Source organism: Entelurus aequoreus, linkage group LG12 (genome assembly GCF_033978785.1).
Source record: "Entelurus aequoreus isolate RoL-2023_Sb linkage group LG12, RoL_Eaeq_v1.1, whole genome shotgun sequence".
Taxonomy (NCBI): domain Eukaryota; kingdom Metazoa; phylum Chordata; class Actinopteri; order Syngnathiformes; family Syngnathidae; genus Entelurus; species Entelurus aequoreus.
Genome location: NC_084742.1, coordinates 69,004,726 through 69,024,588, shown reverse-complemented (window position 1 = coordinate 69,024,588; position 19,863 = coordinate 69,004,726). Strand labels below are relative to the sequence as shown.

Genomic DNA, 19,863 nt, shown 5'->3' with positions numbered 1-19,863 from the left:
GTTAGTCAACATACATGTTTTATTTTTTTGCTGTATTAAACCATGTTACTCAATATACATGTTTTTTTTTTGCTGTATTAAACCATGTTACTCAATATACATGTTCTATTTTTTGCTGTATTAAACCATGTTACTCAATATACATGTTTTATTTTTTGCTGTATTAAACCATGTTACTCAATATACATGTTTTATTTTTTGCTGTATTAAACCATGTTACTCAATATACATGTTTTATTTTTTTGCTGTATTAAACCATGTTACTCAATATACATGTTTTATTTTTTTGCTGTATTAAACCATGTTAGTCAATATACATGTTTTATTTTTTGCTGTATTAAACCACGTTACTCAATATACATGTTTTCTTTTTTTGCTGTATTAAACCACGTTACTCAATATACATGTTTTATTTTTTTGCTGTATTAAACCATGTTACTCCATGATATGTTTTTCTTTTTTGTTGTTGTATTAAATCATGTTACTCCATTATACATGTTTTCTTGTTTTGCTATATTAAACCATGTTACTCCATGATATATGTTTTTCTTTTTTTGCTATATTAAACCATGTTACTCCATTATACATGTTTTCTTTTTTTTTCTGTATTAAACCCTGTTACTCCATGATATATGTTTTTCTTTTTTTGCTGTATTAAACCATGTTACTCAATATACATGTTTTCTTTTTTTTGATGTATTAAACCATGTTACTCAATATACATGTTTTCTTTTTTTTGCTGTATTAAACCATGTTACTCCATGATATATGTTTTTCTTTTTTTGCTGTATTAAACCATGTTACTCAATATACAAGTTTTCTTTTTTTTGCTGTATTAAACCATGTTACTCCATTATACATGTTTTCTTTTTTGAGGTATATTAAACCATGTTACTCCATGATGTTTTTCTTTTTTTTGCTGTATTAAACCATGTTACTCCATTATACATGTTTTCTTTTTTGAGGTATATTAAACCATGTTACTCCATGATGTTTTTCTTTTTTTTGCTGTATTAAACCATGTTACTCCATTATACATGTTTTCTTTTTTGAGGTGTATTAAACCATGTTACTCCATGATATATGTTTTTTATGTTGAAAGGAGAAATGTCAATGTCCAATTCTGTCACAAGTGTACCATACACTGGCAGTTATTCGAAGAATCCCTAAAGCCATTCGTGGTTTAAAGGCCAGAGAAACATAATTTTTTATTGTATTTTATCTGAACCTGAAGGCCTTTGGATCAAACGATGTAACAGTTTTGAAGAATAATTCAAACCTCTGACCTTAAATGATCAAAAGGCCTTCACAAGTGCTTGAAAAGTGCTGTATGAATAAAGCTTGTTTGATTGATCGAATGAAAAGGCTGAATTAATGTAAAAAATAAAATTAAATTGATATATTTGTTTAGGATTGAAATTTGGGCAAAAAAAGTACATTAAAAAATTTAAATTTGTTTTATGCCTTTCAAAAATGTAATGACGAATGTCCCCAAACGATTTGAAAAATACATATGGTGAACATCCACAATGTACCCCAACAGGCATCGTGCATTTAATTCTGAGCTGTGACAAACACTTGCTGACGCCTGTATAAAATATATATATATATATATATATATATATATATATATATATATATAATGTGTATTTATAATGTTATTCAAATATAATCTGTATTTTTTATTCAAACATAATCTGTTTGATTGATTGATTGAGACTTTTATTAGTAGATTGCACAGTACAGTACATATTCCGTACAATTGACCACTAAATGGTAACACCCCAATAAGTTTTTCAACTTGTTTAAGTCGGGGTCCACGTAAATCAATTCATGGTGACAAAGGCCAGTCTTGGCGGCGTCCAATCCTCACTGGAAACGGGTCCAATTTACTGCCGGCAATGTGGACCAAGCTCTGATCATGCAGGGAGTGGACCGCCACAATCAGGTGGACCGTTACCCCATACTCTCTGAGCAGTCTCCACAGGACTTCCTGAGGGACATGGTTGAATGCCTTCTCCAAATCGACAAAGCACATGTAGACTGGTTGGGCAAACTCCCATGCACCCTCAAGGATCCTGCTGAGAGTGTAGACTTGGTCCACAGTTCCACGACCAAGACGAGAACCACACTGCTCCTCCTGAATCCGAGGTTCGACTATCTAGCATAGCTTCTTCTCCAGTACACTTGAATAGACCTCACTGGAAAGGCTGAGGAGTCTTGTCAACCAAGACAGCCCCACAGCATCCAAAAGCCTTAAGTAATTCGGATCTCAACTACCCCCTGGGACCCTGCCACCAAGGAGCTTCTTAACTAACTCGGTAACCTCAGCCCCAGAAATAGAAGAGCCCTCCGCAGAGTCCCCAGGCACTGCTTCTTCACTGGAAGACGTGTAGATGGGATTGAGGAGGTCTTTGAAGTATTTGTTCCACCGATCCACATCATCCCCAGTGGACATCAGCAGCACCATACACGATGTTGACAGTGCACTGCTTCACCCTCCTGAGATGGCGGTAGGTGGTCCAGAATTGCCTCGAAGCTGTACGGAAGTCGTTCTCCATGGCTTCTTAGAACTCCTCCAATTTCCGAGTTTTTGCCTCTGCAACCGCCAAGGCCGCACACCGCTTGGCCTGTCGGTACCTGTCCGCTGCTTCCGGAGTCCCATGAGCCAAAAGGACACGATCGGACTCTTTCTTCAGCTTGACGGCATCCCTTAGTGTTCTGGGATTACCGCCATGACATGCACCAACCAACCACCTTGCGGCCACAGCTCTGATGGACTGCCTCGACAATACAGGCACAGAACATGGTCCACTCAGACTCAGTATCCAGTGCCTCCCTCGTGACATGTTCAAAGTTGTCCCAGAGGTGGGAATTGAAACTCTCTCTGAAGGGAGACTCTGCCAGACGTTCCCAGCAGACCCTCACTATACTTTTGGGCCTGCCAGGTCTGTCCGGCATCCTCCCCCACCATCGGAGCCGACTCACCACCAGGTTGGAAGTAAATATGAATATATAGGAATATTCAAATAAAAGGAGTAAATGTGTTTAATACCTCCCAACTATAAGCAGATCAAATCAGTCAAAAAGGTGCATTATGTGGGGTTTTTTGGCATGCTGTCGTGCTGTAATCCCAGATGCATCCTGGGAATCGTCCAATCCGAGCTGCAGCAAAGTCCTGACAGCATCTGCATGCTGACCGATGGAAGCCATGTGGAGAGCTGGAGAGACAATATTGGGGAATGAACGCCATCTTGATTAATAGTTCATCATTTTCTTTGTGTGCCGTCATTCCTGAATCTTGGAATTAACATACACGTTTTTTACAAAAGAAAATACTCGGTGCTGTCTCTAAATTATTTGGAGTCAAAAAACATTGGTATTTCCAGCCGTGGCTGTAGGCAACCTCCGGACCTAGTATTTATGAGGTCTACAACAGAGGCATTTGAAGTAAGGAGTGGTTTATTTACCTCTAAATGTGCTAGAAAATGTCAGTAGCACCACTCATATTTTGAAGTGGAATTAAGGCGTGCTGTTTACAATACAACTGCTATTATTGCTGACTAAGCAGTTTGGAGCAATCACAACTTCGGTTCTGCTTCTTGTCAAATATGCTCCTGAATAAATGACCGTGTGCACTTCATCATTCACTCCTAATGGTTCTGAGAGGATCTATTTGCAAAGATGCCTAGAGGGCGCTACCTCAGTATTTCAAGCTTTATATCCCGCCCTCCTATGTAATGACGTAACACGTGCACATTCGCTTTGGGTGTACATAAACTTAGTAATTGTGAAAAATATAGACAATTGTGGTCTGTCCTAGCACGAATAGCAACTCTAGCTAACCAATGGTGTTCTCGGAGAACGTAACTGTGAGCAAGTTGTAAACAGCACCTCCAGGTTCAAGAGGAATGTTATACAAATGTTTTTACATTTCAGAAATAAAAAGAAAGCATAATAAAAATCAATTCTATTGCGTATGCACCTGGAGATAGGCTCCTCCCACCTCCAAAGACATGCACCTGATAGGCTGATTGGCAACACTAAATGATCCCTGGAGTGGGAATGTTGTCTGTCTGTGTTGGCCCTGTCCAGGGTCTACCCCCACCTTCCTTGTCCAGGGTCTACCCCCGCCTTCCTTGTCAAGGGTCTACCCCTGCCTTCCTTGTCCAGGGTGTACTCCATCTTCCTTGTCCAGGGTCTACCCCACCTTCCTTGTTCAAGGTCTCCTCCCACCTCCAAAGACATGCACCTGATAGGCTGATTGGCAACACTAAATGATCCCTGGAGTGGGAATGTTGTCTGTCTGTGTTGGCCCTGTCCAGGGTCTACCCCCGCCTTCCTTGTCCAGGGTCTACCCCCGCCTTCCTTGTCCAGGGTCTACCCCTGCCTTCCTTGTCCAGGGTGTACTCCATCTTCCTTGTCCAGGGTCTACCCCACCTTCCTTGTTCAAGGTCTACCCCCGCATTCCTTGTCTAGGGTCTACCCCCTTTCCTTGTCCAGGGTCTACCCTGCCTCCGGCCTGAGTGCAGCTGGGATAGGCTCCAGCCCCCCCACCCAACTCCGACTGTAAAGGGATAAACGGTAGAAAATGGAGGGATGGTGATAACTTGCTTACCGGTTCTTCTCTTCTTGTCCTGAGCATGAATATTGGCGCCCAAATCCAGCAGGGTCTTTATGGTGGAAACATGGCCTTCCTAAAGTCACATTTCCAAATAGATACAGAGTAAATATGACAACAGTACAATAATCACATGTCAACATGTGTCAGAGTAAATATGACAACAGAACAATAATCAAATATTCAGTACTAGTTAGTTAGCTACATGGAGATGAAAGCAGCCATTATTGATGACTGGTGTGATGAGTCTTACCTCCAGCTCAACTCATCAAAAACAAAAGAGATGCTGGTGGACTTGAGGAAGAGACCCCATGTGAACCAGCCCACTGGGATTAAAAGCCAGGTCATTGAATATGTGCACAAGTATAAATACCTTGGGACTAGAATTGATGAACAACGGAAATGTGAAGCTAACTGTGATGCGGTGTGTAAAAAGGCTCACCAACGTCTGAGAAAACTGTTTAATTTTAATGTTGACAAGACCATCATGGTCAGGTTTTATAGAACCTGTCTTGTCCTGCTCCCTGGTCTCATGGTTCAGTCACTTGTCCTGCTCCCTGGTCTCATAGTTCAGTCACCTGTCCTTCTCCCTGGTCTCATGGTTCAGTCACTTGTCCTTCTCCCTGGTCTCATGGTTCAGTCCCTTGTCCTTCTCCCTGGTCTCATGGTTCAGTCACCTGTCCTTCTCCCTGGTCTCATGGTTCAGTCACCTGTCCTTCTCCCTGGTCTCATGGTTCAGTCACTTGTCCTTCTCCCTGGTCTCATGGTTCAGTCACTTGTCCTTCTCCCTGGTCTCATGGTTCAGTCACTTGTCCTTCTCCCTGGTCTCATGGTTTTTAGTCCCAAGAGACAAAACAAAAGGGTACAGATGTAGTTTTTTCCTATCTGCCATCACAGAACTAAATAAGCTGTAGTACCTCTTTTGCCTATATTTATTTTAGTGCAACGTATTCTTCTATTGTGGTGTTTTATTCCGGCTTGTCCCAAATCTTATCTGTTTGGGATTTTATATGTTTTATCCTTTTTATGGGGAACTTTGAGTGCATGGACTACTTTGTGATGCTGGTTATGTGGCAGTCTTTGTATTGCATTTCTAGGACGTTATTTTCTCTTTGTTTAATGGATGCCCTGACCTTGCTGGCTGCAAAACAAGTTGACCTTGGCGTGCTAATAAAGTAACCTAACCTAAGCAGTGATGGTGGTTTTGTGGTTTTCTGTGGAGGATTTTGAGCGATCGTTTGTTCAAGGTTTCCAATGGGTGGTTTTGGGACCAACGTTGTATACAATAATAAAAACGAGACGTAATCATAGCATCAAAATAAGTTTGAGCTGCCGACAATTCCTGATATATTTGAACATTTGATGTTGTACTGGAGACTGAGGCACATCAGTTTGATACGTTTTTAAAACTGGTAAAGGGACACCCAGGTAGCCATATTCACTGGAGGACAGAGTTAAACAACTTGCACTGAGCCTAGTCTATAAAATCCGCTACACCTCCCTGATACCGAAGTACATGTCAAACTACTTCCTTAACGTAAATGACCGCCATAACCACAACACCAGGGGGTGCTCCACTAACCACGTTAAACCCAGATTCCGAACTAACAAAGGTCTTAACTCATTCTCTTTCTATGCCACATCAATGTGGAATGCGCTCCCAACAGGTATAAAAGAAAGGGCATCTCTATCCTCCTTCAAAACCGCAATAAAAGTTCACCTCCAGGCAGCTACAACCCTAAACTAACACCCTCCCCGGATTGCTAATAATCAAATGTAAACAATCAAATGCAGATACTTTTTCTTATGCCTTCTGATCTCTCTCTCTCTCTCTCTCTCTCTCTCTCTCTCTCTCTCTCTCTATGTCCACTACTTGATGTCCATACCTCCCCCCCCCCCCCCCTCCACACCCCTGATTGTAAATAATGTAAATAATTCAATGTGATTATCTTGTGTGATGACTGTATTATGATGATAGTATATATGATAGTATATATCTGTATCATGAATCAATTTAAGTGGACCCCGACTTAAACAAGTTGAAAAACTTATTCGGGTGTTACCATTTAGTGGTCAATTGTACGGAATATGTACTTCACTGTGCAACCTACTAATAAAAGTCTCAATCAATCAATCAAACTAACATTTGGTGCTATTACAACTATGTTTGGAAAGGATGAGGTTTTACAAGTAGATTGTCATCATGTGAGACTAGAGTCATGTAGCCCCCTGGCCACCTTCTCCATGGCTGCTGTAAGTTTATTGGTCTCAGCATCTTACAAATAACTGTCATCTGCACACATGAACATCTCACACACAGGGAGAAGAGAAGAGTCTTGATATCAGTAGCAGTCATACGGACACATTGGGTCTGACCAGATAGGACAGCCTTCATCCAGGCCAAAGTATCTGTCCACATTTTAATTGTTGGTCATTTTGTAAGCAGGGTGTGGTGCCTGACATGACATCATCCAATACCTTGCCAAGGAAAGTAGCCGGCGATGGACGTCCTGCTTTGGACTGCATGTGTCATGTAAAGATGTCCTTACGTGTGAGATCATTTTACCTTGGCGGCATAGTGCAAGGCAGTCAGCTGCATTCCAGTCGCCCTCTGGTTCACGTCCACATTGAGCTCCCTTACCAGGAAGTGCAACGCCTCCTCCTGGCCAGTGACAGCCACGTGGTGCACCGTCTGAGCTCCAAGCGTGTCAGCTGCAGTTGGAGACGCCTAACGCACAGGACATGTTAGCAGTTGTTGGAAATAAGCAACTAGTGTCCATCTACCTGGTGTTTGGCCAGGAGAAGCCTGGCCACTGAGACGTGTCCGTTCCTTGCAGCGTCCATGAAAGGAGTGACTCCACAGCTGTCCTTGGCGTCCGGCGTGTAGCCACATCTGGACACATCATGTTGGAATGATTGTGCCAGACTAGCCTGTTCAAGTGGTCATCAAATATGTTGGCCCACTTACCTTTCAAGTAAGATTTGAACAACTTCCTCACAGCCATGCATGGCTGAGTGTGAAGAAAAACAAGATGTGTATTAAAGCAGAGGTTCTGCCTCAGATACGCCACTAAGTCTCACCGGCCGTGTGCAGCGGCGTCCTGCGCGTCTTGCTCTCCGTTCTCCACACATCTGGAGCGGCGGTAAGAAGATAGCGCACCACGCCGGGATCACCCTCCCTGCAGGCAATGTGGAAGGCATTCCAGCCATCTTTGTTCTTCAGGAGAGGGTCTGCAGAGTGCTGGATCAGCTCCTGGATCAAGTCGAGGTTCCTGCGGGTGCAAGCCATCATCAACGGTGTCCTTTGAAGGAACAAAGAAAGAGGTCACCATTTGTCAATCTTCAACAGCATCATTGTGTGGAGAAGGCATATATTGTTGATATACTTTAGTATGACATTGTATTGTGTTATCATGCTACTGGTAGGGATGATGTTTGATAAGAAATTATCGAGTTCGAGCCTATTATCGAATCCTCTTATCGAACCGATTCCTTATCGATTCTCTTATCGAGTCCAGATAGGTTGTTGTATATGGAAAAAAACACACAATATTTGGTTTAACAAAAGCTCACTTTTATTATATAAGAAAAAAATAAAATGTAATAAATAAATAATGACTGTTACCCCCCTAAAAAAATAAAATAAAATAAATAAATATTGACTGTTGTTACCCAAAGTATATTAAGTGGGATTTTTCAGAAAAACAAATATATACAGTATCACAAAAACAACCTGTCTCTGTGATCACTATAGGTGTATAAATATTAATATAGTGTTAAATAAAATCAGTCCCTTGGGCACAAAACTTAAAATAATACAGCTCTCCAAAAAGTGCACTTCTGCTGCTATTTGACATAACTGTTTGTTATGATGCTTTGACATTTTTGCACTTTATTTCTTTATTGAAAGAAAATTCTATGAAGAGAAAAGTTGTTTGCAAATGTGGTTACAATGCTAAAAAATGAAAATTTAAAGCTAAAAAAATAAATACACTTTATTGAGTTAACATTATTTCTTTATAGGGGGAAAGGTGTGATTTTATGAGCTAGGAATATAACAACTACACTACCCAGCATGCAATGGGAGTGACGAGCATGCGCGGTAGCCTCGAAAAGTGTTGTTGCATGTCGCCACCCGGCAGCTAAGAATGAGTTTATGAGCACGCTGTGAAAGTAAACGTCAAGAACTCAGCCAACACGCCTCATCTGCATTATTTATAATTAGACAGATATACATATATACAGTGTGATTTTGTTTTGTTTACAAGGAAAGAAAAACAAAAGTTAAAAGGGAGATGTCATATATGTATGTGCTGCGGTTGCTTTAAGAACGTTGTGACAGCTGCCGTAAAGGAGGTACGTTGCTAGCCTGGTTGCTATGTTTCCGGTTGGTCGTAAAAGTGTTCGTCATGTGTTTGTACCCTGCTCAAATCTCTCAGTAAAGTTATTCATTGGATTATACCTTTTTGTTTTGAACTTTATTACACCTTGGAGCGCGGTCCATTGTTTTTCCTGCTTTCCCTATCTGCGCCTAATGACTAAGCTATGTGACGTAAATTCTTGTGATGTCTCAAGGGGCATTCTGGTCGGGACGGGATTCGAATAAAGAACCAACTCTTTTTCTTTACTATAGTGGTCTCGATAACGGGTACCGGTTCTCAAAAAGGGATTCGAGTCCGAGGACTCGGTTCTTTTCTTATCGAACAACCGGGAAAACCGGTTTCGAGTATCATCCCTAGCTACTGGTACTTTTCCACTCTGGAGATGTCCGTGCGGCCGGTATATTTCCATTGCCTTATTATCTTTTGTTGATTTCCATATTTGGTCCTGGAGCGTCCAGTGTCTGCACTAACATGATGAAAGCACTCCTCAAAAGGGAGGTTTGATTCAGTTCCGTTCCGTGAAGAACACGGTCCCTCTTCTTATCAGCAGGCGCATCCCTCCCTGTAAAGACCTCTCTTGCTGATGCTATCATCACGTTGTAAGGGCTGGTCTCCTAAAGCTTTAGTAAAACTTGACCAAGTACTATTCTGTCTTGGTGGTCCTTTTTACTCAACATATATGTCATCCAAAATAATTCCGTTGGGAGATGTTTTATATGTGCATGTGGCGTCTGCAATTGCCTGCGCCCACCACTGCAGACTGCACCAGAAAATGAGTCAGAGACCAAGAAAACTTAGCAGCATTTGGATTCACTTTTCTGCTTCATTGTTGTGAAGTGGATATGTCAAGTAGTTTAAGCATTCGCACACCAGGTAGGGTAGTGCCATTTTGATCATGTCCTTGTACTTTTATTTATACAATGTACATTTTTATTCACACTTTTTATCGGTGTATTTTTGCTGCATTGTAAAATGCTCTTGTACAACAAAGTTTTTAAGGTGAGCAAAATTCAAACTAGTGTTTAGTTCCCACATATAGAGAAATATTAATGTTGATTTCAAGTATTCTGGTCCACATCTAAAAACTGCAACCAGTGATTGTTGTAATCTATTATGGAAAAGCAACTTTTCCTATGTATAATCCATACCTGTGTTGTGTAATTGGGATCTGCATTAGTCCCAAAAAGAAAATCGTTAAAACAAAATCATTAAAATAATGAGCCAGTCTCCCTTCAAAGAGCCATAAATAATAATACTACTAATAATAATAACCACACTATATGTTTCTGACTTTTTTTCTCCTCTGTGATTGGTCAAATATTGAAAAGCTGGCGCGCTGATTGGTTCTTGGCTTCTCACTCATTAAGCCTTTTTCTGTGCGGTCCAAATGACTGAGATGTGAATGTAATGACAACGTATCGGCTTATCACTCACTAAACATGTTTCTAAATGATTGCGATGTGAATGTAATGACAACGTATCGGCTTGTCACTCTTTAAACATGTTTCTAAATGATTGAGATGTGAATGTAATGACAACGTATCGGCTTCTCACTCATTAAACATGTTTCTAAATGATTGCGATGTGAATGTAATGACAACGTATCGGCTTGTCACTCATTAAACATGTTTCTAAATGATTGAGATGTGAATGTAATGACAACGTATCGGCTTATCACTCACTAAACATGTTTCTAAATGATTGAGATGTGAATGTAACAGAGGTGTGGACTCGAGTCACATGACTTGGACTCGAGTCAGACTCGAGTCATGAATTTGATGACTTTGGACTCGACTTGACAAAATGTAAAGAGACTTGCAACTCGACTTAGACTTTAACATCAATGACTTGTGACTTCACTTGGACTTGAGCCTTTTGACTTGACATGACTTGCTACTTTCCCCAAAACCCAAAGATTAAAAAGTTATTTGGAAGCGTGCCGCTCCGTATTTTTCATTTTCTTCGTCTGTGTCTATCAGCGTGTTGTTCCTGTCAGCGTGTGTGCTCTCAGTACAACAGCCAATCAAATTAGATCTACGTTGTTTTCATCACACAGCATTCAGCCAATCAAATTGCAGGACAACCACCGAACAAGAGTTGTCAAACAATGCGGCAGTGAGAAACAATTATGCCAAAGTTAATTTCGTTCGGGTATTAAAACTACGACTTGGTCAACAAAAAACGAATTGCCGTATGCAAATCACGCAGTTCGAATATTACAGACGGAGACGCAACAACTTCCAACTTCGTTCGACATTTGAAGTTGCACAAAGAAGGGTAAGTTTTGAATGTAAGATAACGTTTATTGGCTAAGTAACGTAACTTTTATTTGCTGTGTAGTTAAATCAGTGAGGCTGTAAACTCACTGCTAACGTTATAACCTTAGACATCTTATAAGGGTACGCAGCATCGAGCGCTACTGCCTACAGGCGCAGACGAGACGCGGGGCCACCATCTTGGAGTGGTGATCCGCTCCACTCAGCGCAATTCATTTGTCAGGAGCAATGAACTGTCAGCGCATTTAATTCATCTTACCTCACTGAATACCACTGATTTTCACGCGCTTTTTTGTCATATGTGTAGCTATGATAAAGGAAACATGTTTTGGCGTGTTTTATTATTCATAGTTTGCTTAACAGTAATATAATATTCTTATACGCTATAAGTGACCAGACGTCCGAGATCAAAACTGGGAATATAATCCCAGAGAAAGGGGAAAAAAACGGTCAGCTATTTTTAAATTGAAGAAACAATATGATTAGGTTATGTATACATGCGTATATCCTACATAAACAATGTAATGAATACATTATATATATATATATCTTATAGACTGTATCTCTGTTGCTGCAGCAGCAGAGAGTTTATTCTGTCTTGGCACTTTGTATTGATATTTTGTATTACATTCTTCCCTTAAATGATCATGTTTACAGTGATTGTTTTATATGTATTTTTTATGTATGTCGCTTTGGATAAAAGCGTCTGCCAAAGACTTCAACATAAACATATATAAACACCTGAAAGTCTTTATCAGCTAAAACCACCAATCTGTTTCACTGGATTCAGAATAAAACCAAATTCTGTCTTACCCAACAATGTTAGTATTTGAATATTGTTACTTGAAGACTTATTCCTGGTTACAATTATACTGTTAAGAAAGTATTGTCTTATATTTTGCCTAAAATGAGAATGCATCATGATCAGTGGCGGCTGGTGAATTTTGTTTTAGGTGGGGCTGAAAGTTTGTAAACCAAACCCCTGTAGGGGAGTCATCCTCCCCCAGAAGATTTCTTTGTGATTTTCACATACAAATATTGAAGATCTTTGCTCCTTCTCAACTCTGTGGTAATATTATTTTCATAAAATACAACCAATAGTACATTAATGTTAAATCTTACTTGTGAAAAGTAATCCCCCGATTCCTATTTTCAACAGTCCGCTCATTTGAGTAGGAAAACGCTGAACACCATCTTTATTTTCTACCTGTCAACTGTCACTACTTCAAGATGGCGGCCAAATTGCTCGCGTCACAGCAACCAATGCTGCTTCTACTTATAAGATGTCTGTGGTTATAACGTCATTGGAAACACTGCAATCTGTTGCGTCCACTGCAGTTCGCTACCTTATTCATACTTTTTGCCAAGTGATTTTTTTAAGCAGGGTTGCATGAGGTACCTAGACAAAACGTTACGTTAGTCAATGTATCACACACAGTAACGTAACGTTAAAATGTATACTATATTAACAATATGTGTACATATTGCATAGGGCCCTGACATCTAAAAAGTACAACTCTTTTCATTGTTTTGTTCATGTTTTTGTTATGTTTTTCATATGTACGCACACATAAACACACAGACAGTACGAGATGAGATCAATGAGATAAGGTAAGAACAGGATAGAAACTGCTGTGGAACTAGTTACAATGCAATATGCCATGGAAATACAATGTTAACACTTTTGTGCAAATAAGTACAGTTGCACTTGTTTTTTCAAATGTGTTTATTCTGTAAAAGAATGAGTTAAATGTTTAAAATGACTGGTTAATAGTGCTATTATGAAGTGCAATGTCAGCACTTTTTTTCCCCTGCAATTTCAAATGCACTTGTTTTAATAAATAAATACAGCGTTTTAAAAGCATACACAATCTGTGTAAATATATTAGTCTGTGGTTAAAAGGACTTGAAAGGACTCGAAATTCAAAATGCGGGACTTGGGACTTGACTTGAGACTTTCCAGTCTTGACTTTGGACTTGACTTGGGACTTGCCTGTCTTGACTCGGGACTTGACTCGAGACTTGAGGGCAAAGACTTGAGACCTACTTGTGACTTGCAAAGCAATGACTTGGTCCCACCTCTGGAATGTAATGACAACGTAGCGGCTTCTCACTCATTAAACATGTTTCTAAATGATTGCGATGTGAATGTAATGACAACGTATCGGCTTGTCACTCATTAAACATGTTTCTAAATGATTGAGATGTGAATGTAATGACAACGTATCGGCTTCTCACTCATTAAACATGTTTCTAAATGATTGCGATGTGAATGTAATGACAACGTATCGGCTTGTCACTCATTAAAAATGTTTCTAAATGATTGAGATGTGAATGTAATGACAACGTATCGGCTTGTCACTCATTAAACATGTTTCTAAATGATTGAGATGTGAATGTAATGACAACGTATCGGCTTGTCACTCATTAAACATGTTTCTAAATGATTGCGATGTGAATGTAATGACAACGTATCGGCTTGTCACTCATTAAACATGTTTCTAAATGATTGAGATGTGAATGTAATGACAACGTATCGGCTTGTCACTCATTAAACATGTTTCTAAATGATTGAGATGTGAATGTAATGACAACGTATCGGCTTGTCACTCACTAAACATGTTTCTAAATGATTGCGATGTGAATGTAATGACAACGTATCGGCTTGTCACTCTTTAAACATGTTTCTAAATGATTGAGATGTGAATGTAATGACAACGTATCGGCTTCTCACTCATTAAACATGTTTCTAAATGATTGCGATGTGAATGTAATGACAACGTATCGGCTTGTCACTCATTAAACATGTTTCTAAATGATTGAGATGTGAATGTAATGACAACGTATCGGCTTATCACTCACTAAACATGTTTCTAAATGATTGAGATGTGAATGTAATGACAACATAGCGGCTTCTCACTCATTAAACATGTTTCTAAATGATTGCGATGTGAATGTAATGACAACGTATCGGCTTGTCACTCATTAAACATGTTTCTAAATGATTGAGATGTGAATGTAATGACAACGTATCGGCTTCTCACTCATTAAACATGTTTCTAAATGATTGCGATGTGAATGTAATGACAACGTATCGGCTTGTCACTCATTAAAAATGTTTCTAAATGATTGAGATGTGAATGTAATGACAACGTATCGGCTTGTCACTCATTAAACATGTTTCTAAATGATTGAGATGTGAATGTAATGACAACGTATCGGCTTGTCACTCATTAAACATGTTTCTAAATGATTGCGATGTGAATGTAATGACAACGTATCGGCTTGTCACTCATTAAACATGTTTCTAAATGATTGAGATGTGAATGTAATGACAACGTATCGGCTTGTCACTCATTAAACATGTTTCTAAATGATTGAGATGTGAATGTAATGACAACGTATCGGCTTGTCACTCATTAAACATGTTTCTAAATGATTGCGATGTGAATGTAATGACAACGTATCGGCTTGTCACTCATTAAACATGTTTCTAAATGATTGAGATGTGAATGTAATGACAACGTATCGGCTTGTCACTCATTAAACATGTTTCTAAATGATTGAGATGTGAATGTAATGACAACGTATCGGCTTCTCACTCACTAAACATGTTTCTAAATGATTGAGATGTGAATGTAATGACAACGTATCGGCTTATCACTCACTAAACATGTTTCTAAATGATTGAGATGTGAATGTAATGACAACGTATCGGCTTGTCACTCATTAAACATGTTTCTAAATGATTGCGATGTGAATGTAATGACAACGTATCGGCTTGTCACTCATTAAACATGTTTCTAAATGATTGAGATGTGAATGTAATGACAACGTATCGGCTTGTCACTCATTAAACATGTTTCTAAATGATTGAGATGTGAATGTAATGACAACGTATCGGCTTGTCACTCATTAAACATGTTTCTAAATGATTGCGATGTGAATGTAATGACAACGTATCGGCTTATCACTCATTAAACATGTTTCTAAATGATTGAGACGTGAATGTAATGACAACATATCGGCTTCTCACTCATTAAACATGTTTCTAAATGATTGAGATGTGAATGTAATGACAACGTATCGGCTTATCACTCATTAAACATGTTTCTAAATGATTGAGATGTGAATGTAATGACAACGTATCGGCTTCTCACTCATTAAACATGTTTCTAAATGATTGAGATGTGAATGTAATGACAACGTATCGGCTTATCACTCATTAAACATGTTTCTAAATGATTGAGACGTGAATGTAATGACAACATATCGGCTTCTCACTCATTAAACATGTTTCTAAATGATTGAGACGTGAATGTATGACAAGTGCTCACCAATCGGCCTTCTTCAAGCAGTCCACGCGGGCTCCACGCCTCAGCAGATAGGAGACACAGGCAGTGTGGCCCATGGACGCAGCTTCGTGCAGGGGTCTCTTGTAGTCCAGGTTGCAGACTTCCAGCTCCATGCCGACGTCTCCGATGAGGAAGTGTAAGAAGTCCAGACGGCCATGTCTGGCGGCGTGGTGCAGAAGAGAGTCCCCGGACCGGCCCAAATGGACCAGCTGACACGCAGAGGGACCGCAGGACTGGAAGAGTTTTAGCAGCTGACTAAAGTCTCCTTCCTGGGTGACTTTCACCAGCAGTCTGACAGCGTCTTGGTCCATGTGGATATTACGTCCAAATGTTGTCGACCATGTGGATATCACGTCCAAATGTTGTCGACCATGTGGATATCACGTCCAAATGTTGTCGACCATGTGGATATCACGTCCAAATGTTGTCGACCATGTGGATATCACGTCCAAATGTTGTCGACCATGTGGATATCACGTCCAAATGTTGTCGTCCATGTGGATATCACGTCCAAATGTTGTCGTCCATGTGGATATCACGTCCAAATGTTGTCGACCATGTGGATATCACGTCCAAATGTTGTCGTCCATGTGGATATCACGTCCAAATGTTGTCGACCATGTGGATATCACGTGGAAATGGTTGGATATCACGTCCAAATGTTGTCGACCATGTGGATATCACGTCCAAATGTTGTCGACCATGTGGATATCAGGTCCAAATGTTGTCGTCCATGTGGATATCACGTCCAAATGTTGTCGACCATGTGGATATCACGTCCAAATGTTGTCGACCATGTGGATATCAGGTCCAAATGTTGTCGTCCATGTGGATATCACGTCCAAATGTTGTCGACCATGTGGATATCACGTCCAAATGTTGTCGACCATGTGAATATAACGTCCAAAAGTCTCCTACAGATGCTGGATATCGAGTGGAAATGGAGCAGCACACGGTGACTATTAAAAACATGGATTGATGACATTTAATGATAGTAGGCACATACATGTTATTCGCTTATCGTGTGCTATCTATTGAAGAGAAATAAGTGTGTAGTTGCCATGACGACTGCTCAATAAAAGCTACTAGCTACTTGCTGTCTGAGAAGTTACCGGAAGTGACGACTTCTTCTTCTTCTTCTTCTTCTTCTTCTTCTTTGGTTAATGGCAGTTGGCAAGCAACCTTCTAGTGTACATTAGCGCCACCTGGTGACATGGAGTGTGGACCGATAGAACCTACTCTATATTCTTTCATTGAACCCTGTCTTTTGAAATATGTATATAATGCTTTGTATCCCAAGTCTTCTGAGTGCGATCCTTTTTGATTGATTGATTGATTGAAACTTTTATTAGTAGATTGCACAGTACAGTACATATTCCGTACAATTGGCCACTAAATGGTAATACCCCAATAAGTTTTTCCACTTGTTTAAGTCGGGGTCCACGTTAATTAATTCATGGTACAGATTTATACTATCATCATAATACAGTCATCACACAAGTTCATCATCAGAGTATATACATTGAATTATTTACATTATTTACAATCCAGGGGGTGGGATGTGTTTTTTTTGGTCATAAAGAAATATAATCATGTGTGCTTACGGACTGTATCCCTGCAGACTGTATTGATTTATATTGATATATAATGTAGGAAGCAGAATATTAATAACAGAAAGAAACAACCCTTTTGTGTGAATGAGTGTAAATGGGGGAGGGAGGTTTTTTGGCTTGGTGCACTAATTGTAAGTGGATCTTGTGTTTTTTATGTTGATTTCATTAAAAAAAAAAAAAATAAAAAAAAAAAAAAAAATATATATATATATATATATATATATATATATATATATATATATATATATATATATATATATATATATATATATATATATATATTTTAATTCTTGTGCGGCCCAGTCCCAATCGACCCATGGACCGGTACTGGGCCGCGGCCCGGTGGTTGGGGGCCACTGGCCTAGCACATTTTGGAAGAAGATAAAAGAAAGGATGAAGGAAAGGACACGGTGAAAAAGCAGTTAAAGGTAATGTCTGTTTATTCAATTGTTTTTGTTGGCCACACCTCACAGCATATCCAAATATTCCTGTGTTGTTTATCTATTTATGACCAAACTTTGTCTTGAGAACTACCAGCTGACGTGTTTTCCTCTCATTCCTATACGTCTGAATATTTCATGATCTAGCACCATCTGCTGGTCACTTTGTGTATCACAGTCAGTTTATCCTCCTGTGAACTTGGATCCTACATACCATACAGAAGATCCTACTTACCATACAGAAGATCATACATACCATACAGAAGATCCTACTTACCATACAGAAGATCATACATACCATACAGAAGATCCTACATACCATACAGAAGATCCTACATACCATACAGAAGATCATACATACCATACAGAAGATCATACATACCATACAGAAGATCAAACATATAGAAGATCCTACATACCATACAGAAGATCCTACATACCATACAGAAGATCCTACATACCACACAGAAGATCATACATACCATACAGAAGATCCTACATACCATACAGAAGATCCTACATACCATACAGAGGATCCTACATACCATACAGAAGATCATACATACCATACAGAAGATCAAACATATAGAAGATCCTACATACCATACAGAAGATCCTACATACCATACAGAAGATCATACATACCATACAGAAGATCCTACATACCATACAGAAGATCCTACATACCATACAGAGGATCCTACATACCATACAGAAGATCATACATACCATACAGAAGATCAAGCATATAGAAGATCCTACATACCATACAGAAGATCCTACATACCATACAGAAGATCATACATACCATACAGAAGATCCTACATACCATACAGAAGATCATACATACCATACAGAAGATCAAACATATAGAAGATCCTACATACCATACAGAAGATCATACATACCATACAGAAGATTCTACATACCATACAGAAGATCATACATACCATACAGAAGATCCTACATACCATACAGAAGATCCTACATACCATACAGAGGATCCTACATACCATACAGAAGATCAAACATATAGAATATCCTACATACCATACAGAAGATCATACATACCATACAGAAGATCCTACATACCATACAGAAGATCATACATACCATACAGAAGATCAAACATATAGAAGATCCTACATACCATACAGAAGATCATACATACCATACAGAAGATCCTACATACCATACAGAAGATCATACATACCATACAGAAGATCAAACATATAGAAGATCCTACATACCATACAGAAGATCATACATACCATACAGAAGATCATACATACCATACAGAACATGATACATACCATACAGAAGATCATACATACCATACAGAAGATCATACATACCATACAGAAGATCCTACATACCATACAGAACATGATACATACCATACAGAAGATCATACATACCATACAGAAGATCCTACATACCATACAGAAGATCATACATACCATACAGAAGATCATACATACCATACAGAACATGATACATACCATACAGAAGATCATACATACCATACAGAAGATCATACATACCATACAGAAGATCCTACATACCATACAGAAGATCATACATACCATACAGAAGATCATACATACCATACAGAAGATCCTACATACCATACAGAAGATCCTACATACCATACAGAAGATCCTACATACCATACAGAAGAGCATACATACCATACAGAAGATCCTACATACCATACAGAAGATCATACATACCATACAGAAGATCCTACATACCATACAGAAGATCCTACATACCATACAGAAGATCCTACATACCATAAAGAAGATCATACATACCATACAGAAGATCCTACATACCATACAGAAGATCCTACATACCATGTGATATCAACTAAAGCCCACACTTAAACTTTCCACGTGCAAGATTGAATCTATTGTAGCCTATTTTTATGGGCTTTCCTCTTTGTGATGTTAATTCCTGTTACATGCTGTTATACAGTATATGCCTTGCGCTCTTATTTTGAAGGCGCTCAGAGCGGAAGTGATGACACGTTGGAGTGGAGCGGAGGTTTTTGAAAGAAGGTAAATAAAGTGGTCCTCGTGTAAACTGGAGCCTCCGTGTTTATTATTTTGTACTTTCATACAGTATAGGCGACATTTATAAACCCTCGGTTACACTATTTAAAAAAGTTATT

General features: G+C 39.2%; 1 protein-coding gene across 2 annotated transcripts; it reads right to left on the bottom strand.

Moving 5' to 3' along the window:
* Window positions 1–1,697: 1,697 nt before the first annotated feature.
* Window positions 1,698–16,765, bottom strand: ankrd16 (ankyrin repeat domain 16). Of its 2 annotated transcripts, none has more exons than XM_062066535.1 (7): window positions 15,617–16,765; window positions 7,703–7,923; window positions 7,590–7,632; window positions 7,406–7,514; window positions 7,188–7,349; window positions 4,619–4,697; window positions 1,698–3,221 (listed from the first exon to the last, which is right to left on the bottom strand). In XM_062066535.1, the coding sequence occupies exons 1-7, from the start codon at window positions 15,943–15,945 to the stop codon at window positions 3,079–3,081; spliced, it is 1,086 nt and encodes a 361-aa protein (XP_061922519.1). In that variant the 5' UTR covers window positions 15,946–16,765; the 3' UTR covers window positions 1,698–3,078. The 2 variants fall into 2 exon arrangements, with proteins under 2 accessions (XP_061922519.1, XP_061922521.1); XM_062066537.1 differs by having other exon boundaries at window positions 7,703–7,893.
* Window positions 16,766–19,863: the final 3,098 nt, after the last annotated feature.

Excerpts from the sequence above, each read along its gene's own strand:
- ankrd16 (XM_062066535.1), bottom strand. The coding sequence starts at position 15,945 with ATGGACCAAGACGCTGTCAGACTGCTGGTGAAAGTCACCCAGGAAGGA. Across the intron at positions 7,350-7,405 it reads TTCTCCTGGCCAAACACCAG|GCGTCTCCAACTGCAGCTGA; the intron begins GTAGATGGACAC and ends CCTGTGCGTTAG. Across the intron at positions 3,222-4,618 it reads GGACAAGAAGAGAAGAACCG|CTCTCCACATGGCTTCCATC; the intron begins GTAAGCAAGTTA and ends TTGTCTCTCCAG.